This window comes from Coregonus clupeaformis, chromosome 19 (assembly GCF_020615455.1).
Source record: "Coregonus clupeaformis isolate EN_2021a chromosome 19, ASM2061545v1, whole genome shotgun sequence".
Lineage (NCBI taxonomy): Eukaryota > Metazoa > Chordata > Actinopteri > Salmoniformes > Salmonidae > Coregonus > Coregonus clupeaformis.
This window is the reverse complement of record NC_059210.1, coordinates 36945471-36968144: the sequence shown is the minus strand read 5'-3', so window position 1 is coordinate 36968144 and position 22674 is coordinate 36945471. Positions and strand designations below refer to the sequence as shown.

At 45.3% G+C, this 22674-nt stretch overlaps 1 protein-coding gene across 4 annotated transcripts in view; it reads right to left on the bottom strand.

Moving 5' to 3' along the window:
* Nucleotides 1-22674, bottom strand: part of LOC121532144 (neuron navigator 2) — a 109451-nt gene that overhangs the window by 30827 nt on the left and 55950 nt on the right. For all 4 annotated transcript variants that reach the window (XM_041837888.2, XM_041837889.2, XM_041837890.2 and 1 more), the window contains one exon: nucleotides 3904-4021. In XM_041837888.2, coding sequence (XP_041693822.2) covers nucleotides 3904-4021 — 118 coding nt within the window. The remainder of the gene's footprint in view (nucleotides 1-3903; nucleotides 4022-22674) is intronic.

The following is a 22674-nucleotide window of genomic DNA, read 5'->3' as shown; positions in this document are numbered from 1 at the left end:
CTACTACTACACTATATATACAGCAGTATGTGGACACCCCTTCAAATGAGTGGATTTGTCTATATCAGCCCCACCCGTTGCTGACAGGTGTATAAAATCGAGCACACCTCCATGCAATCTCCATAGACAAACATTGGCAGCAGAATGGCTTTACTGAAAAGCTCAGTGACTTTGAACGTGGCACCGTCATTCTGCCCTGCTAGAGCTGCCCCAGTCAACTGTAAGTGCTGTTATTGTGAAGTGGAAACATCTAGGAACGGCTCAGCCGCAAAGTGGTAGGCCACACAAGCTCACAAAACGGGACCGCCGAGTGCTGAAGCGCGTAGCACGTAAAAATTGTCTGTCCTCGGTTGCTACACTCACTACTGAGTTCCAAACTGCCTCTGGAAGCAACGTCAGCACAAGAACGAGCAGCCGCACACAAGCCTAAGATCACCATGCGAAATGCCAAGCGTCGGTGTAAAGCTCGCCGCCATTGGACTCTGGAGCAGTGGAAATGCGTTCTCTGGAGTGATGAATCACGCTTCACCATCTGGCAGTCCGACAGACGAATCTGGGTTTGGCGGATGCCAGGAGAACGCTCCCTGCCCCAATGCATAGTGCCAACTGTAAAGTTTGGTGGAGGAGGAATAATGGTCTGGGGCTGTTTTTCATGGTTCGGGCTAGGCCCCTTAGTTCCAGTGAAGGTACATCTTAACGCTACAGCATACAATGACATTCTAGACGATTCTGTGCTTCCAACTTTGTGGCAACAGTTTGGGAAAGGCCCTTTCCTGTTTCAGCATGACAATGCCCCCGTGCACAAAGCGAGGTCCATACAGAAAGGGTTTGTCGAGATCGGTGTGGAAGAACTTGACTGGCCTGCACAGAGCCCTGACCTCAACCCCATTGAACATCTTTGGGATGAATTGGAACACTGACTGTGAGCCAGGCCTAACTGCCCAACATCAGTGCCCGACCTCACTAATGCTTTTGTGGCTGAATGGAAGCAAGTCCCCACAGTAATGTTCCAACCTCTAGTGGAAAGCCTTCCCAGAAGAGTGGAGGCTGTTATAGCAGCAAAGGGGGGACCAACGCCATATGAATACCCATGATATTGGAATGAGATGTTCGATGAGCAGGTGTCCACATACTTTTGGTCATGTAGTGTAGTTAAGCCCATAAATTCACCCCATGACTCCCTCCCTAGTCAGCTCTAAAGCAGGGTTCAGTGCAGTCACTGCCCACTCGGCACACTGTCATTTCAACGTGGATAATTGGGTAATATTTGGTTGATAAATTGATCAATTAGATTACAACCTGAATTTCCAAAGTGTTATCACAATGCTTTCAACCATCTAAAATAGTGGTATTCAAAGTCGGGTTTGCGATGGAACTGCAGTGGGGTCGCCAAATTGTAAAAAAAAATTTTTAAAACATATATAATTTGAAAGATACCATTTTATTGAGTAAATGTATTTATTGATTTATTTTCATTTTGATAAGAGATAAAAATGAACAAGTTTGAAAACCATAACCAAATTTTAATGGAAAAACAATGTCTGATTTTTGGTTTAGTAATCACCCAAATGTCTCACTGTGCTTTCAACCATTTAAAAGCACAGCAAAATTCAAATGGGAATACAGATAGATATTTTGTTTATTTATACAACAGATTAATGTGATATCACTGTTCTTCATCAAATAGCAGAACCAAATGACCTGGGCCCAGTTTCCCGATAGCGATGGAATTTAGGCTTACGAGTGTTTTAACGATGCATCCTTCCTATAACCGCTGAAGACGCAACACGAATTTCCCAAAACACCACGCAGAGAGAACGCTCGCTATGTGCGTCGTTGAGGCATGTGTCGATACTGGTAGGATCGAAAGAAAAGCAGCGCTGCTCTCGGATCAGCTTTCTCCATTCAAATCTTATTTTAACATTATAATTATTCCACAATACTGACGACGGATCAGCTTCTAGAGAGATATTATCACATATGGCTGCAAATATTGATTCAACCAGTTTGTGCCCAATTGAGTGGGTTGGAGTTAATTCTGCCTCATATCATGACTGAGTAATGACTCACTGTTCAAAGGCTAGACGGAGCAGGTTGAGGGTTAACAAGCAACGTCTGAAATGTGCTCTAACCTCTTGTTGCTTTGAGTCTCTAGTGACTCTTGTCACGGAGTGAATTTCAATAAGCCAATATAGTTGGTCTACATTGTGCAGAAGCTCAAAAAGGATTGCATCATACAGTCTCAAGAATCTAGATTGAGACACTTTTACTATATGGCAAACAGAAAGTCTTCACCTCAAATCAATAGTCTAAAAGGTGAAAATGTGCACTTGAGAATAAATACCTATGGATAGGAGTGTCAGGATAAGATTAACTGGGGGATGATGTGTGCTAGGCTGCAATTTCAATCAACACTTTGAGGCAACCACATCAGCATATACTGCTGATCAGAAACAGATGAAAATGTCACTCTGCTAATTTTTTCAACAACCTCTATAACTGAAGTGTGAAAGTTGAGAGGCTGCCTAGTGTATGCAGTTATGTTCAGGTTAATGTACCCATTCAAATGATTGGGGCCAAGATAATCAAAGTATACAAGTCCCTGGTATATTACACGGGAGAGCTTAAATGCTCCTACATCAGTCTAATGGGTAGTGCTGAGCGATTAGTGCTTTTTGAGGTCGATGCTGTTTCGGTTCGATGATTAAAAAATTATCACAGTTTCCGATTTCAGTTTCGATTATTTTTTAAACATGAAATGCATTATGAAATGATGACATTAAAATGATTCAAGCTTTTTAATGGAAATTCCAAAGCCAAAAATAGTGAATATTCAATTGCCAAAACATTGAAAATATTCCATTGTCTCTGTCAAGTCCACATAGAAAAATGTGAAATTACTATGAAATAATAAAATATTTCAGTTGTTTATATTAGTTAGTTTTATTTGATGACTTTATGATTTTTCATTCCTTGATGCCATCATCTCATCTCTGCTCAGGCAGTAGAGCCAGCCATCCAGCCATCCATCCAGCCAGCCAGCCAGACAACCATCTCTGTTCTCCCAATACTGTACTGTCTTTAGTCATCCTATTTAGCTAGGCTAGCCTGCTTAAGTATGGTGCAGTGCTGTCTGACTATAATTTTACTAGTTCTTCAAAGTAGATAAGGCATACTTTCATGAACTGTCTCTTTCCCTCTCTCTTCTTGTTGTGTTGTGTACATTCCTCTCTCATGTGGCCATCCCGAGTGGCGCAGTGGTCTAAGGCACTGCATCGCAGTGCTAGCTGTGCCACTAGAGATCCTGGTTTGAATCCAGGCTCTGTCGTAGCCGGCCGCGACCGGGAGACCCATGGGGCGGCACACAAGGTCCAGGGTAGGGGAGGGAATGGCCGGCAGGGATGTAGCTCAGTTGGTAGAGCATGGCGTTTGCAACGGCAGGGTTGTGGGTTTGATTCCCACAGGGGGCCAGTATGAAAAAATAAGAAATAATAATGTATGCACTAACTGTAAGTCGCTCTGGATAAGAGCGTCTGCTAAATGACTAAAATGTAAATGTCTCTTGTGAATGATTTGATTTCTCTCTAGAGAAACGGCGCGTTGGCCTCAAACACACACAAAAAAAATACATGGAATTCAATTAGTTGTTCAATAACCCAAAAACGTTTTGGTTAATCGCCCAGCACTACTAATTGAAAATCAGCAGGGTAATATCTGGCTGTGGACATCATGTAATCTATATTCAGAGTTTATTGAAGGGAAATGAAAGCTTAATAAGAGTTTCTTGACTTTATTTTAAAAAATATAAAAAAGATGCTGCCATTTTAGAAACATAATGTCTGTTCACTGTTCTAGTCATTCTAATTATATGGTTTCCACACCCCTGATTGGGGCAGAACCTACCTGTCCCTCTAGGTCCTTGCAGGATATGGACGGAGTGTTGACTGAGGAACTGGTGTTGATGTCATCTGTGTCGTTAGTGTCACTGATCCCACTGCTCACCGAGCTGCTGTCGTCCCAACTAGAGTGAGGAACACAGAAGAAATAAATAGTATGAGTTTGAGTAGATTAGGTAAAAGTTATTAGAGAGAAAGGGCGAAAATACGAGAGACATAACTAGAAGGAGAAAGCGAAAGATACTGTAGAGCAGGGTTCCCCAACTGGCTGCCCACATTTGGCCCGAGGGTGATTTTATTTTGGCCCCCCATGTTTTTGGGGAACATAAAAGACTGTAAAAATACCAGAAAATCAGCAAACACCGCTCCACACCAGGACCTCCCTGTTCCCACTGAAGATAGCTTTCATTAGAGTGGAGTTCTGTGGAGTTCTGACTGAAAATGTTGCTATTCTCAGGGCCAAAGGCTCTGTGTGTGAACTGTGAATGGACCGAAATACGTGTGTGTGCAGGCAGATAGGTGTGTGTGTGTGTGTGTGTGTGTGTGTGTGTGTGTGTGTGTGTGTGTGTGTGTGTGAGGGGTTTATCACCTGCTCTCTGGGTAACAGAATCAATATTTTAACAGTACTCTCAGATGTGTGGAAGTATGCAGGGAGTTGGATGGGAGGTTGCTCTTATTGATTAGAAGTTCACACGGATCAAGACACACTCACTCCTCCTGTGTCTGTCTGTCTGTCCTCCGCCTCCCCATGCCAGTGTGATGCTGAATGAGCTAACCAAAACATCCCAGCCAGCCGCAGCCAGACACTGCTGAGAGTTCCCTGTGACAGTATCAACAGCTCCTCTCAACAGCTCAGCCAGAAGCAACAGGCTTACTTCACAGGTCTACTCAGTCCAAAGTCTCAACTAAGTCCAACCATTTCAGTATAGCACCATGTTTACTGCGAGAAATATAAAACAGTAGCAGGGGTGAGGAAAATCAGAGTCAATAGATGACAGGAATGAATGATGAACTGACTCCACAGTAGTCCCATCACCCCCCACATGACCCAGGAAGGTTCCAGTCTGGTGGGGAGGTGGGCAGATGTCTGGCTCTAATCTAACACTAGCCAGGCACAGTGTGTCCTGCTGGACAGCTGCCTGCCTAGTGCCCTGCAGTGTCCAAATGCCCAATCCAGCCCTTGTTTCCCTGCCCTGGTCTTCACATCCACACACCAGAACACCATCCACACAGCTACTCCAAAACAATTCATCTTTTCACTGAGCCAGGGCTGAGACCTGCAAGACAAGACCAGGGGCTGGAGTGGGTGGCAACGGTGGAAGAGGTCCAGCACAGAGACACAGTCATTCAGTATTCAAAATGTCTCCCTTCCTTCTGTTAAATTTTCGAAGGCAGTTCTACTCTACCCGTAATGGACTAGTGAGAAGTGAAGTGGTCAAAACAATACATATTTCAGATTGACTCATTCTGCTTCTAGCCATGCAGAACAGGACTAATCATGCCTGTGGGCTGAGGTTCAGACAGGTTATGGTTTACCCTTTGCTATGCTATCAACCCTGATGATCTGTTAAATGGAGGAGGGAGTCACCTGGGTACGTTCTGGGCTGTGAGTCAGAGGTTGATTGTGGGTAGCGTGAACTCTCAGTCCATTTAGGTTGACTGACAGCTCCTTCAGGGCCTGGGGAGGTATAGGTTAGGTTAGACCTCCCCTCCCCTGATCCTGATGCTGCAGTCACTGTTCACTCCATCACTCTGAATAATGAGCAGACCAGAGCTGGCAGGGTACACCTCGTCCCTAATCAAAATCCTCCCCAAGCCTCCCTTACTCCCTCTCCCTCTCTATTTTCTCTCTCTCTCCTTCCCTCCCTCTTGCTCACGCCCCAGACAACTCACTCTCTCTTTCTACTTCCTATCTCTCTTCCCTTCTCGCTTCTCATTTCAACCTGACTAGGAGATGCCATAATAAAAATGATGTTAAAGACTAAGCTTGGAAGTTAGGGGTCAAATCAGTTGACATTGTTGTGTTTGTTTAGATAGTTGAGACTGGAGTCTCTATAGAATGAGTTGGGGGTGGTGTGGCGACACATATACCCCTCTGTCTCTGTGTGGCGGATGCAGGATTAGACACCCAGGGCCCCAGAGGAGTGAGGGGATCAGTGGACACTCTCTGGGGCAGGAAATTAGGTGACTTTGGTCTGAGAGGTCAATGGAGAGGAGTGAGCTGAGCTCTGTCGAGGCCCCACAGGGCCCACACCACACTGTCCTGCATGTCCACTCTGCAGGGGAACTTAAATCTGTTTTACCTCATTTCTACCAGCATGTTACATGTGCAACCAGAGGGAAAAAACTCTAGACCACCTTTACTCCACACACAGAGACGCGCACAAAGCTCTCCCTCGCCCTCCATTTGGCAAATCTGACCCTAACTCTATCCTCCTGATTCCTGCATACAAGCAAAAGCTAAAGCATGAAGTACCAGTGACTCGCTCAATACGGAAGTGGTCAGATGACGCAGATGCTAAGCTACAGGACTGTTTTGCTAGCACAGACTAGAATATGTTCCGGGATTCTTCAGATGGCATTGAGGAGTACACCACATCAGTCACGGGCTTCATCAATAAGTGCATTGATGACGTCGTCCCCACAGTAACCGTACGTATATACCCCAACCAGAAGCCATGGACTACAGGCAACATCCGCACTGAGCTAAAGGGTAGAGCTGCCGCTTTCAAGGAGCGGGACTCTAACCCGGACGCTTATAAGAAATCCCGCTATGCCCTCCGACAAACCATCAAATAGGCAAAGCGTCAATACAGGACTAAGATTGAAATCCTACTACACCGGCTCCGACGCTCGTCAGATGTAGCAGGGCTTGCAAACTATTACGGACTACAAAGGGAAGCACAGCCGCGAGCTGCCCAGTGACACAAACCTACCAGATGAGCTAAATTACTTCTATGCACGAGGTAAGCAACACTGAAGCATGCATGAGAGCATCAGCTGTTCAGGATGACTGTGTGATCACGCTCTCCGAAGCTCATGTGAGTAAGACCTTTAAACAGGTCAACATTCACAAGGCCGCAGGGCCAGACAGATTACCAGGACATGTACTCCGAGCATGCGCTGACCAACTGGCAAGTGTCTTCACTGACATTTTCAACCTCTCCCTGACCGAGTCTGTAATACCTACATGTTTCAAGCAGACCACCATAGTCCCTGTGCCCAAGAACACCAAGGTAACCTGCCTAAATGACTACCGACCTGTAGCACTCACGTCTGTAGCCATGAAGTGCTTTTAAAGGCTGGTCATGGCTCACATCAACACCATTATCCCAGAAACCCTAGACCACTCCAATTTGCATACCGGTCCAACAGATCCACAGATGACGCAATCTCTATTGCACTCCACACTGCCCTTTCCCACCTGGACAAAAGGAACAGCTACGTGAGAATGCTATTCATTGACTACAGCTCAGCGTTCAACACCATAGTGCCCTCAAAGCTCATCACTAAGCTAAGGACCCTGGGACTAAACACCTCCCTCTGCAACTGGATCCTGGACTTCCTGACGGACTGCCCCAAGGTGGTAAGGGTAGGTAACAACACATCTGCCACGCTGATCCTCATCATGGGGGCCCCTCAGGGGTGCGTGCTCAGTCCCCTCCTGTACTCCCTGTTCACCCATGACTGCATGTCCAAGCACGACTCCAACACCATCATTATGTTTGCTGACGACACAACAGTGGTAAGCCTGATCACCGACAATGATGAGAGGAGGAGGTCAGAGACCTGGCAGTGTGGTGCCAGGATAACAACCTCTCCCTCAATGTGATCAATACAAAGGAGATGATCGTGGACTACAGGAAAAGGAAGGCCGAGCACTCCCCCATTCTCATCGACGGGGCTGTAGTGGAGCAGGTTGAGAGCTTCAAGTTCCTTGGTGTCCACATCACCAACAAACTATCATGGTCCAAACACACCAAGACAGTCGTGAAGAGGGCACGACAACGCCTATTCCCCCTCAGGAGAGTGAAAAGATTTGGCATGGGTCCTCAGATCCTCAAAAGGTTCTACAGCTGCACCATCGAGACCATCCTGACTGGTTGCATCACCGCCTGGCATGGCAACTGCTCGGCCTCCGACCGCAAGGCACTACAGAGGGTAGTGCGTACGGCCCAGTACATCACTGGGGCCAAGCTTCCTGCCATCCAGGACCTCTATACCAGGCGGTGTCAGAGGAAGGCCCTAAGAATTGCCAAAGACTCCAGCCACCCTAGTCATAGACTGTTATCTCTGCTACCGCACCGCAAGCGGTACCGGAGCGCCAAGTCTAGGTACAAAAGGCTTCTTAACAGCTTCTACCCCCAAGCCATAAGACTCCTGAACAGCTAATCAAATGGACTATTTGCATTGACTCTGTACCGGTACCGCCTGTATATAGCCTATTACTGTTGTGGTCCTCTGTAGCTCAATTGGTAGAGCATGGTGCTTGTAACGCCATGGGTGGTGGGTTCGATCCCCGGGACCACCCATATGTAAAAATGTATGCATACATGACTGTAAGTCGCTTTGGATAAAAGCGTCTGCTAAATGGCATATTATTATTATTATATTTTATTGATGCTCTTTAAATATTTGTTATTTTCAATTTTCTTCTTCTTTTTTATTTTTTAATTTTTTACATCAGTTTATTTTAGTAAATACTTTCTTAATACTTATTTTTCTTAAAACTGCATTATTGGTTAAGGGCTTGTAAGTAGGCATTTCACTGTAAGGTCTACACCTGTTGTATTCGGCGCCTGTGACAAATACAATTTGATTTTATTTGGTCAGGGTGGCAATCCATTAGTTCTACTAGTCTTCTCACCCCCTCAGCAATATTCAAAGCTGTTGCCAAGCAATGAACACCTAACTCCAAGTTGGTCAAGTCATTACACAGAAAAAACTGTGCCACACCAGAGTTCTCTATTTTCTTGGAATAAAAAACAACAACAACTACACATTGGATCGTTTAACTAACCAAATAATGTTTGTAACAAACATTTGATAACACAATACTACTCTGGACAGAGTGTATTTTAGAATAGGTCGTTGCTGACATAAAAAAGCTTGTCTGCCATTACACCAGAGCAGACAGACATTAGAGAGAAACCAGCCCCAGGCAAAGACCAAGCTCTCTGCAAACATTGTCTGTACTGCACTCAACAAAGAAGCGCTTACATTACTAAAACATACCACTTAAAAAAACACCACTGTTTGAGGACAATTTGCATGCATGAATAGGAACATTAAGGGATGCACTACATTCAAGAAGGAATGACATTTAGTTTATTTTATGACATTTAGCTTTAGTTTATTTAGTAAATATTTTCTTAACTCTATTTCTTGAACTGTATTGTTGGTTAAGGGCTTGTAAGTAAGCATTTCACGATAAGGTCTACACCTGTTGTATTCGGCGCATGTGACAAATAAAATGTGATTTGAATTTGATTTGATTTTCCATTTTAGGAGCTCCTTTAAAGGTTTTGTCACACATTTACTAAATGTTAAAAGAATCCATTAAAAAATGTATAAGAAATGTACCGGTTTTTAAATTCAAACCAAAACTCCAACAAACACACACAATTTATAGATACACAACACCACAAATAAAGATTCCTATTCTCTCTCCCACAAACAAGAAAATGATAGTGAGCAAAAGGCAACTCTGGTCTGTCTGTCTGTCTGTCTGTCTGTATGTCTGTCTGTCTGTCTGTCCATACCTGATAGAGCCAGCAGCAGAAGCAGCCCAGGGTGGTATCCACTCGCAGCAGTAGGAGCTGCTGGGAGCTCGCTGAGGGAAGCCGCTGAAGTTGGACTGACTGACGGAGAGCTTCATGTGTACACTTCCACTGTCCTGCTCAGTTCTCCTCTAGAGCACTGACTGACTGACTGACTGATCTCTCCCCCTGCAGCCAGCCAGCCAGCCACACACACACTAAGGGGAGTGGCCTCACACACACACAAACACACCCACCCTCAGAACAGCCACAGAGGGGAGTAACCTGGGAAGTACTTCAAACACCACTTCTGCTTCTGAGTCACCATCAAGACAGCCAAGTCAGAGCTGATAAAACAGAACAGAACCTGTGAGGTCCTTCAAACACAGGAAGGTAAGCCTCAGATCTCAGAACAGATCTCAGAACAGCTTTACCTCTGAGACGTTCAAACAATCTTCAGCTTTTAACATGATCTAGGAACAGCTAACCAAAGAAGTGCTTTAAACCCACATTTGCCCAAACCAACTGCTCAGTCAGCCTTATTTTGCCAGGTGGATAATGTGTATGCTTGGGGGTATTTGTAAAGACAACAAGCCCAGGAGGACACATGTTGGTGGGTTTTCCTGAGCCAATCTAATTTGTACATTCCACTGAGGCTCATTTTCTTTCCCCTGCTTTGCCTTAAAAGGATTGTTCAGGGTCACGTCCCCGGGTCAGGGGTCAAGCTTTAAAGGGCTGACTCACTAACTCAGAAGAAAACATCAACATTACGCATAAAGCCAATCCAGCCCCCTGGACATGCCAATATCTCTCCACTTTCCAGTGACATTCAATTGACAAAAATAGCTTTACGACAGAAAGGCAGCCAGTCCCTTAGCACTCTTAAAAACCCTAACAAGCTGACAGAGCCATATTTTAAAACTGTTTCATAAGCAGAAACCCTTAACACACATATAGCACCACTACACTTGGTGTCAAACAAGAAAGCTGTTAAAAGCAAACAGGCATAAAATATAAAACTTAGTTGATATATTTAGAAAGGTGTGGGTTTTTTTTTACATCATAAAGCGGAACAGCTATACATTTATATTCAGATTCAGCGTAAAGAGGGAGTTTGACAGGCACATTCCAGGCTAGCAGCCCAAACCTCTGAAGCCAGTCGTGTGTAATGACATGGCTGCTTCAAAGCCAGAGGAGTGTCAGGAATTCAGCTGAACAACCAATCTCTCAACGGATTTGACAGTCTCTCTCTCTCTCTCTCTCTCTCTCTGACACGCAAGTGCCTGTCCCTCAAATGAGTGGAGTAATCAAACAGCAGAGAAATTACACAATTTCCGCTATATTCTGTCGTTTCAGCTGTCCTCGAAAAGAACATTCCACTTCTGAATCAATTTGTTCCGAATGAAAAGGAATTCAAGAAAACATACCTTTCTGACAAGCGGACCTACATAGAATTACATAGAAGTCAAATTGTTTCTCTGAGCATGTGCAATTTGCCCAGTTTGTTTGCAAGCTATTGGCTGCTGGCTTCTACCAGCAAAACATTTGACTCAGCGTGATCATGTGCTGCGTGCTCTTCTGGCCTGGGCTGGGTGTGATTTCACATCTCTGATGTGAACCCAAGCCAAGTTCACTCTCATTGTTCCAGTGTTACTCTGCTGAGGATGTGGGAGCTGGAGACGGACTCTGGATTAGCAGGTCACAGCACAGAGTAGTGCTCCACACACACACATGCGAATGTACTCAAACACACACACACACACACTAAAATCTCAAAGGCAGCTCACAGACTCACATCCAAAACATGATATGCCACAATAACAAAATGAAATTGATTTACATTAGTATTGAGTGTTCTTTTGTCATCGCACTCTGAGTGTGGAACATTCTATTGTTTCTGCAGAGAGAAAGAAACAGAGGGAAATGAACAGAACACTTCATTCACTCACTTTAACATTAACTTCACTTCCATCATATATCGCAGCAGCCAGTCAATGCTGAGGGCTAAGGAGGTGACAGAGATTTACTCCCTCCTTTCCTTTTCTCACCGGCTCATTTGCATGCCAATCGGTTCCAGGGTGTTATTCCTCTCAAGCATAATTAAGACTATTGTCTGAAGCACACAATTACCACAATTTAGGGTGTGAAACGCCTCTATTCAAACGCAATGCAGTTTCACAGTAGTGTGTCGAAGAGTTTGAAGAGGCCTCTCTTCCTATCCGCATGAGGTTAAGTGGTCAAGAGATGAGATGTAACAAAAAAGCTTGCATTCCATAAGGTAGTTCAAACGCATTTAATTTGTTTTTGCTTATAGGCTTGGATGTCCAACTGATTCTCAATAAAAGTCAAATAATTTTAAAACATATCAGCATCCATCCATTCAGCCATCAGTGAAAAAGCATTGTGATCCTTGACGTTGAAGCATCGTTTATGTTGATCTTGCTCTGGGAAGTGGTGGCTTCCTTAACCAGATGATCAGATAATGAGGTTCCCCATCTCTCTTCCTATCTGCCAGACATTGTGTTTGCAGAGGGGTCCCACACTGCTGTATTAGCTAAGTCCCCTCATAGCCAGGATCCAGCAGACCAGACACAGCTCCGGGGGATGGGCATGCAACACAGCCAGCAATACACCACTAATTCACTTTCCCATTCTGGACTCCTCTATCTCTCTGGTTCAACTCCTACACCATGTAACAATATGGTGTTTATTTTCACACAGCATACAGTGTTTGGCTAGATTTCAGCCAATAATATACAGTGTCCTCCTATCCTCAGAGATCCTGAACTAAATCACAGGCTGCCTTTAACTGTGTCAACAAATGGTTTCTATTCAGGAGCTACTGAGTGAACTCCATAATGAGGTCATCAACCTTTTGTAGCAGCCCTTCATGTTGCAGATGTACTGTATATTATCCTCCCTAGAGCACAGAGGAATGTGACCTTCACTTCTTCCCAGGGCCAAATCACATGGACATAAATAATGCTTATTCCCTCCAATTAGTATTCTTTCTGTATGTTCTCATACTTTCTGTTTGTACCATTATAGCCCAATGACAATGCTTTCTTATTTGTTGTGTAGTGAGCTGCTCCTCTGAGGGGTATCCTACGAAGCAAGTTTGAGGAGTTGGCTCACCTTTTAGCCAGGTACATTTCTATGGCAACGAATTCTTCAGAACTAACCTGCTCCGGGGCAGGCTAACTCAGGGCTAACTCCACTTACCCTGAATGAAACGTCTGAGCCGCGAGTTGAGGACCAATTAAATCAGATTCCCTCCCTCTCTGAAAGATTGCGTCATCATCCCCTTAATTTGAGGAAGACGACTGATTAAATATTTAATTAATCAAACATTTTTTTTGTGTACACATTTTTCCATTTTAAAATATATCACTTGACACATTTAGTAATGACAGAATGCATTTTTTTACTTCACGCAATGTAACACTTTTGTATGACTTAATAAAATACAAAAAAATGGATAGGAGTGGGAAAAAGGTGATAGTGCATTGATAAGCACACCAAAGATGGCATTCCCAATAAGTAATACAATAAAGACGGCACTTTTACAAGCTTATTTCACACCACAGCCTGCTGAATTTGCAAGATAACTTTTCTTTCATTTTGATTACGGCACAAATTAAAATGTGGCACTGACTTGCCCATGGATTCATGTTTCAGCATTGTCTCCATGAAGAGTTTGGCGTTCGACTAGCCACGTGCGACGTGCACCCGCAGTTCCAAGCCTGCTAGAGTTAGTGGCAGACGGACAAGCAATATCCACCGTCGTAGTACGGATGAAGCCTGAGCTGGAATGTGAACTGAAGCTGCTTAGCTTTAGAAACTCCTGAGTAGATCTAGCTTGCTTCGTAGGATACCTCTCTGGGCTTTACTGTATTCACGCACACAGCTGGAGTTACAGGCTGTGATTGGGTTACAGAGCCAGTGGGCCACCCTGAGATCATAAATATGACATACTGTTTATCACATTACACGAGACAGGAAGTCTTCAATACCAAACAGACTGAATGACATCACCATCACACCAACCCTAGGCACTTTCCCTCCATATCACATTCAAAACACACTTTCCAATACAAATTAACAAACAGACAAAAACACTTACTTCACAGCTTAAATTCTCCACTTTGTTCTCATATTGTTTTCAGTATCCAGTCTGTCCCTTTGTGTTGCATGCAGTCTATCCTTCCCACTTATGTCAAAGACAGAGTCCAGAGCCCAGACTGCCCACCAAGGAGCTGCACTCAACAGGTAAGCAGGTCAGCATACAGACAGACAGCACGGCCGCGACGACAACCATCTCCCACCCAGCCAGACAGCACAGGCTATCACTGATCACTATTAGCCCTCAGCCCAGCCCAGACAGACAGCACAGAGCTATCACTGATCACTATCAGCCCTCAGCCCAGACAGACAGCACCGGGCTATCACTGATCACTATCAGCCCTCAGCCCAGCCCAGACAGACTGACAGACAGGAGGACTCTCTCAGCATTGTGCTCCCTCCACAGACAGACAGACAGGAGGACTCTCTCAGCATTGTGCTACCTCCACAGACTGGAGTGGGTCCCCTCTCTGCCTGTTCTCTCACCGGCTGAAGTGTGTGTGTGAATGTGTGTGTGTGTGAATGTGTGTGTGTGTGTGTGTTTGTACAGTGGAGAGCCCTGAGGCTACAGTAATGAGACAGTGATGATCCTCCCCTCTCTCTTTTTCCTCTCCATGAGATTGAAGCCCCCTCCAGCTCACTCTGCTCTCACACATACAGTCCTGGTACCCCACTCCTCTGTGTGTGTGTCTGCCTCGCTCTCACTGATCATCATCTGAATACTAATGCTTTTTGGCCAGGTGCCCAATCCTCTCCCATAACCCTCTCACAGTGTGCAGTAGGTGTAGCTTTGATGGGGTGGATTCTCACTTGAAATAATAATAATAATTTAATAATTTAGCAGGCACTTTTATCCAAAGCGACTTACAGTCATGCGTGCATACATTTATTTTTTCTGTGTATGGGTGGTGCCGGGGATCGAACCCACTACCTTGGCGTTACAAGCGCCGTGCTCTACCAGCTGAGCTACAGAGGACCACCCATGTGTGGGCAGACCAGCTAAATGCAGTGCAAGTGCTAAAACAGCCCAACTTGCTGGTTGTGAAGAATTTTTGAGGAATACAAGTACTCTGGAACTACTAATCTGTTAGGTATGAAGTATACAACTTTTTCCAGGTATAGACATCAAATCAAACACCAGATACATCTCTGTCTGAAACATAAACACAGCCCTCCCTACAAAATACCTCTTTCCAAAACCCCCTTTGGATAGAATGCTTAGATTACAGAGCGGAGCATCAATCAAAGTCAGATCAGACACAATGTAGGTGCTTTTGAACTGTTGTCAGTATCTCAGAGACAAGATGACTTAGCAACTGCAACGGCTGGGGGACAAGAACGTAATCATATAGGGTGCTTGGTTACGGTGTTCTCTGTCTACATCAGACTGCCTTAAGGCAGGAGACTGCTATTCAGAGCCCTGTCCACCAGTCCCAGACACTGGCCAGTATTTCCCCTATATTCATTTAGCAGCGGTGGATGCTAAATCGTGGCCGCCACTCAAAAATATGATGCAACATTTTTTTATTAAATATTTTTAAAACGTAAACAACTGAAACCAGATATAAAGTATGTAGAAAATATAATGTAGCTATATATTTTTAAATAAGATCATTTTTGAGAACTAACAACCACCAGACTAGGTTTTTAAAGTGTTTTTTCCCCCTCCAATTTATGCTTTTGCCACAAATACGAGTATAGACGAGTCAACAACATTATTTGGGTATAAGTTAACAGAATATATACTTTTAAAAGTGTGATTTATACTGGACAGTTACTTTAAACTGCACAATTTCTCTCAGTCCCATGTCAAAATGTGTAGAATTGCAGGAAATTAGCTTTAAAACCGCAATTTTTCTCTCTCTGCACATGGCAAATGTGTAGAATTGTAGGAAATTAGCTTTAAAACAGCAACATTTTGACCTCGCCATTGGCCAACCACCCCGCTGCTAAAAAAATCCTAGGGGAAACACTGCTGGTTCTGAGCATTTGTCACGATCGTCGTTAAGAGAGGAGGACCAAGGCGCAGCGTGATGAACGAACATGTTTATTTATCATTAGCGATAAACACGGACAGTAAACAAAAACAACAAACGACTCGTAACGTCCTAGGTAACATAGACCAACACGGAACAAGAACCCACAAACACAAAGGGAAAAACAGACAGTTTAAATATGGCTCCCAATCAGAGACAACCAGCCACAGCTGACACTCGTTGCCTCTGATTGGGAGTCACTCAGGCCAACATAGAAATAAACAAACTAGAACTCCCAACATAGAAATACACCACATAGAACGAACACACCCTGGCTCAACATATAGAGTCCCAGAGCCAGGGTGTTACAGTACCCCCCCCTAAAGGCGCGGACTGCGACCGCGCCTCAACTAGAGCAAAACAGGGGAGAGCTGGCTGGGCATTCCTCCTCGGCGGCGGTTCTGGCTCCGGCCTTGCCCACCACCCTCCAATAAACCCCCCATAGCGCCCCTGGTCCGGTCTGGCCCCGCTGGCTGGAGCTGAATTGGACGTAGCAGGAGCGGTTAGCTTCAGCTCCGTAGTGGAGCAGTTGACCGGTACCCTACCAGGCACCGGTGACCCAGGCACGGGTTGTGCTGGACTGACGACGCGCACCCCTGGCTTGGTGCGTGGAGCCGAACGGGCCGGACCGGGCTGACGACTCGCACCCCTGGCTTGGTGCGTGGAGTAGGAACGGGCGAACCGGGCTGACGACTCGCACCCCTGGCTTGGTGCGTGGAGTAGGAACGGGCCGGACCGGGCTGACGATGCGCACCCCTGGCTTGGTGCGTGAGTAGGAACAGGCCGGACCGGGCTGGCAACGCACCCCGTAGGCTTGGTGCGAGGAGCAGGGACAGGCCGGACCGGGCTGACGATGCGCACCCCTGGCTTGGTGCGTGGAGTAGGAACAGGCCGGACCGGGCTGGCGACGCACACCGTAGGCTTGGTGCGAGGAGCAGGGACAGGCCGGACCGGGCTGGCGACGCACACCGTAGGCTTGGTGCGTGGAGCAGGGACAGGCCGGACCGGGCTGGCGACGCACACCGTAGGCTTGGTGCGAGGAGCAGGGACAGGCCGGACCGGGCTGGCGACGCACACCGTAGGCTTGGTGCGTGGAGCAGGGACAGGCCGGACCGGGCTGGCGACGCACACCGTAGGCTTGGTGCGAGGAGCAGGGACAGGCCGGACCGGGCTGGCGACGCACACCGTAGGCTTGGTGCGAGGAGCAGGGACAGGCCGGACCGGGCTGGCGACGCACACCGTAGGCTTGGTGCGTGGAGCAGGGACAGGCCGGGCCGGGCTGTGGAGACGGATAGGAGACCTGGAGTGAAGAGCTGCCACAACCCGTCCTGGCTGAATGCCTACCTTAACACACTCTGTGTGAGGCATCAGCACAGGATGTACAGGGCTGTGTACCCGTACTGGCATAACAGCACGTGACACTGGCGCAGGATATCCGGGACCGAGGAGAGGCACTGGAGGCCACGAGCGCTGAGCCGGCACACTCCGTCCTGGCTGCATGCCCACCTTCGCACAACACGTGCGGGGTGCTCGCACAGGACGTACCGGACTATGCCGGACCACTCGTGGCACAGTACGCAGCTCCGCATACCCCGGAACCTGACCAGTCTCATGCTGCCATGCCTGAGTACGGGGAGTTGGCTCTGCTCTCGATCCAGGCTCCGCCAACCTGCCTTCTGGCCCCCCAAACCCGGTGGCCTCCTCTCCAAGTCGCCCTGTGGCAGCCTCCTGCTGCCCAGCCGCCCATGCCGTGTGCCCCCCCAAAAAATTTTTTTGGGGTTGCCTCTTGTCCGTCCGACGATGACACTGCTGACGCCGCTGCTCCTCTCTCGCCAGGGCCTTAATCCTAGCCCATGGCCCTTTGCCCCCGAGCATGTCCTCCCAGGACCACGATTTGCCCACCTGGGCCATCGCCAACCTCTCCATCTCCTTTCCCGGCGCTTCCTCCCATGTCCAGTCTGCCTGCTCCTGGACACGCTGCTTGGTCCTTGTATGGTGGGTTCTTCTGTCACGATCGTCGTTAAGAGAGGAGGACCAAGGCGCAGTGTGATGAACGAACATGTTTATTTATCATTAGCGATAAACACGGACAGTAAACAAAAACAACAAACGACTCGTAACGTCCTAGGTAACATAGACCAACACGGAACAAGAACCCACAAACACAAAGGGAAAAACAGACAGTTTAAATATGGCTCCCAATCAGAGACAACCAGCCACAGCTGACACTCGTTGCCTCTGATTGGGAGTCACTCAGGCCAACATAGAAATAAACAAACTAGAACTCCCAACATAGAAATACACCACATAGAAAGAACACACCCTGGCTCAACATATAGAGTCCCAGAGCCAGGGTGTTACAGCATTGCGATACACAAACACACATCTACACAGCTTACACCTTCCTGTCAGCCACAGCACTTACAGAGAAAAACCTCTGGAAACTGATTTTACAGCTCCTTTTAACCATTGGTAAAAAGGTACAAAAGCAGGTTTTAATGTTTCAGGTTTTAATGTCTAGTGCACAACTACAGTGAAATGCCTTTCTTGCAAGCTCTAAACCCAATATCAGTAATCAATATCAATGTAGTACTAAAAATAAAATAAGGTAGAACAAAAACACAATAAATAAAGATAAGAAATAAGAAATAAGAAGAACATGAGAAAGTAAGAAGCTATATACAGGGTCAGTTCTAGGGCTGTCCTCGACTAAGAAAAATCTTGGTCGACCGAGAGTAGTCTGTTCTTGAATTAATTGGTTGAAATGTTAAAACGTGTATTTTTCCATATATAGACACATCCTATGTGGTTTAATCAAATCAACTATATGCACTGAGCTTGTCCGATGCTTTAAGCACACTGTTTGATGAAATAACTAAGACACACAGATGGCTAGAGGGAGTCTGACCGCAATTGATTTGATTGTGCCGGGCCGGGCTCAGACTTGCTGCGCTGTATTAAAAGATAATGACAGCGAGTGGCTGTGTGACTAGCACCCATTGTCTCGCTCTCCTCCATGCTGCAGCGACCACCACAGAACATCAACAGTGTTTATCGCGCTGTCTGTGTTGTTGAACCTGCAAAATAATTAGCCTACAGCCATTTCTGAGTTTAAAGTTTTGTTACCGAAATCCCTCATTTGTTTAGGACAAACATTCCCTATTTCCTAAACCCTTGTGCTCTTTACATGACACATGTATGCATCGCATGCACGTGGCCAATAGGGCCTGACCTATAGCATATCATAATCACATTAATAAATTGGTTATAACAAACTCTTAACACCGGAACATATGTGACAGCAAAATGGATGCAAAATAAACTCGAAAAGGGGGAATGTTTGGTTGCTCAGGAGGTAAAGGGGGAGTCAGATGTGTGGAATAAATGTGACTAGTTGTGGAAAATACTGGAGATCAAGAAAAAAAAGGTAAGGAGCAAGCGCTACTTGCATATTATGTGTGCCAAACAGGTGCTGTTAGATTACAATATAATTTTTCTGACCGTTTGGTACAATGTAAACAATAAATTATAAGCGTACCAGAGAGTCTGTTGTAAGTTATTTTTTTTGAAAAGCCTTTATTACAGCAAAGACTAAAAACAGTCGCATGCATTCGTGAATGCAATCGCCGACATGGAATGGTTATTTATTGTTTACGCTAATTATTCAAGGGTCACTTTGTTATTTTAAAACTAAAATGCTTGATTGCATTTCAAATCATGAATGACTCATATGCTGTGTGATGACATGAACAAATGAATGATTGATTGATATAGTAGCCTATAAAAGTATTGAAATATAGGCCTAAGTAAACTAAGGTATTAAGACTAAACAGGACGCGCTCTTAGGCCTACAGCTCGATGGTGGTTATACAAGGCTGATATACTAAGCCTCCTAATGATAATAGCATTACTTCTTATAATGATGATCATAATAATAATAATAATAGTAATGATAACAATACGAAGGAGATCAAGAAAAAGCAGGGTTATTATTATATTTTGGATTATTTTGAACAGTGTAAACAATCAGTAATACCAGAGAGGCTGTTGTAACGAAAAAAAAGTGTAAAGCCTTTATTACAGCATAGCAAAGATTAAACACAGATGAATTTGTGAAATTGTTTATCAGACGATGTGGTTGCTGAGGCTTGGTGCTCACGGAATCAGTAGGTTATTAAACAAACATTCAAATAGGCGAAATAAGCAGGATCTGTCTTATTTCTGTAGATATACATTTATATGGATGATTTATAAAGCCAGGCACATTTAACAGTTAGGCTGTTGATTATAGACCTAATTAAGTTGGGGTTTCCTCTCTCCTCACTTTTCTTAGACAATAAAGCAAGGGCTGTTTTCTCATCTCCTCATTCTGCTGCTGCCTCCGCCACATTGTTCTCAACACCAATATGCTGGTTAACTTTGTTATTATCCACATAGCAACATGGTCTAGGAAAAGGCGCCAATTCAACAGCGCACTGATGTTTCAGAACTGCGGACAGCGACCACTATCCAACGTGGGAGAAAGCGCATTTGTTATAAAACAATATGATTTTGATTAGTGTTGCACCATTGTTCTTGTGTAATATAACCATACACAATTTCAGTAGCACATGTCTTAGAGTGATGGATTGTGCCATCCCCACGGCCTCCAGGTCAGCCCTAGTCAGTTCCAATGTGCAGGGATACTGGAGTGATAGAGCTAGATACTGTATGTACAGTATAGGGGTAAGGTGAATAGGCATCAGGATATATGATAAACAGAGTAGCAGCAGCGTAAATTAAGATTGTGTGTGTGCATGTGTGCAGACTCAGTATAAATGTGTGTGTATGTTATGTGTGTGTTGGAGTGTCAGTGTGAGTGTAGAGTCAGTATAAATGTGTGTGCATGTTATGTGTGTGTTGGAGTGTCAGTGTGAGTGTAGAGTCAGTATAAATGTGTGTGCATGTTATGTGTGTGTTGGAGTGTCAGTGTGAGTGTAGAGTCAGTATAAATGTGTGTGCATGTTATGTGTGTGTTGGAGTGTCAGTGTGAGTGAAGAGTCAGTATAAATGTGTGTGCATGTTATGTGTGTGTTGGAGTGTCAGTGTGAGTGAAGAGTCAGTATAAATGTGTGTGCATGTTATGTGTGTGTTGGAGTGTCAGTGTGAGTGAAGAGTGTAGAGTCCTGTGAGTGTGTATAGAAACAGTGCAAAAAAATAAAATAAATACAAGGGTCCTCAGATAGTCTGTGTAGCCATTTTGTTAGCTATTTAGCAGTCTTATGGCTTGGGGATAGAAACTGTTCAGGAGCCTGTTGGTGTCAGACTTGATGCACCAGTACTGCTTGACCAGATGAAACAATGGTCAAACAAAGGTAAAAAAAACAATCAATTACAAAAAAAGCGGATCTTCCATGTTGCCAGAGTCTGCTAGTCCTCTATGTTGGCAGTTGGAATGTCTGTGTCGAGTCATGGCCTGTGGATTGTCCACTCCAGCTGGAGAGGGGAAGGAGAGCTGTATCCAGACAGGTTGGAGACTGTGGGGTGGATGTTCCTATCTGACATCCTGTAGGATGGATATACTCACCACTCTCAGGTTTGCCAGTCTTTGCTATTGGAGAAATCCTGTGACGTCTAGGCTACACGTAAAGATACTTTAGAAAGCATAGATATCCTCTCCTGTATTGCATTAACCCTAACTCTGTGGGAGGTGGGCTGGGCTGGGAATGTGGGCAGGCACCGAGTCATGCTTTATGTTAATGTGGTTAATATGTGGAATCACCTCATGGACACAACTCAGCACATCACATCTTCCTTTCAGGGTCTACCTCCGCTCCGTACCATCAAATCCCTGTGGCACTACCCCTGAAGGACCACATTTCAAAACATCTGCCTTCGCAGCACAAACGCTAAGCATCAACTGGAGAATTAGCTTACAGACTGAATTCTTTACCTTTCAACAAAGACAATCAAAAAAGGTATCTGTTTATCTAGTGCACTGCCTTGTCAAACCATCTGTTATGTCAATTTAGATATTAGTGTCATTTCTGGCATAAACCTTGTAGACACGTTCATCAATACATCAGGGGACCCCTGTTGACCTGGGCAGAAAGCACACAGGGCAGTTGTTGTCTCCTCTGTGTACCTCTCATACCACCATTAGGGGTTGAGACAAGTCACCACAGGGGAATGAGATGAACCTGCAATACTGTGTAGATCTGTAACACAGACACACAGGAGAGGAATTATTCATGACTACAGGCTGAAGACAACCAGGGGAGCTGTGAGTGTCTACTGTCTAATCCAAACCCATCCATTTGTATTTGTATTTGTATTTATTATGGATCCCCTACTCTTGCTGGGGTCCAGCAAAATTAAGGCCGTTAAGAGTGTTCCCTCAGGCCACTACTCTACTACCACATATCTACAACACAAAATCCATGTGTACAGTACATGTGTGTATAGTAAGACACTGCATCTCAGTGCTCGAAGCGTCACTACAGACCCCCTGGTTCAATTCCAGGCTGTATCACAACCGGCCGTGATTGGGAGTCCCATAGTGCGGCGCACAATTGGCCCAGCGTCGTCCGGGTTTGGCCGGTGTAGGCCGTCATTGTAAATAAGAATTTGTTCTTAACTGACTTGCCTAGTTAAATAAAGGTAAAAAAATAAAAAATAAATAAATAGTCTTATGTTATCGTGTGTGTGTATTCATAGCCTGTGGCACTGAGGAAAACAATCACTCTGTTTTCACTCAGACTCACTCAGACTCCCAACAATGGCAGCTCTGTTGCTTCCAGACTGATCCTATTTGATGTCTCAACATTCTACACGGGATCCCTTGGTAGGAGCAGGGATCTAATCCACAAATCAATCCAAAAC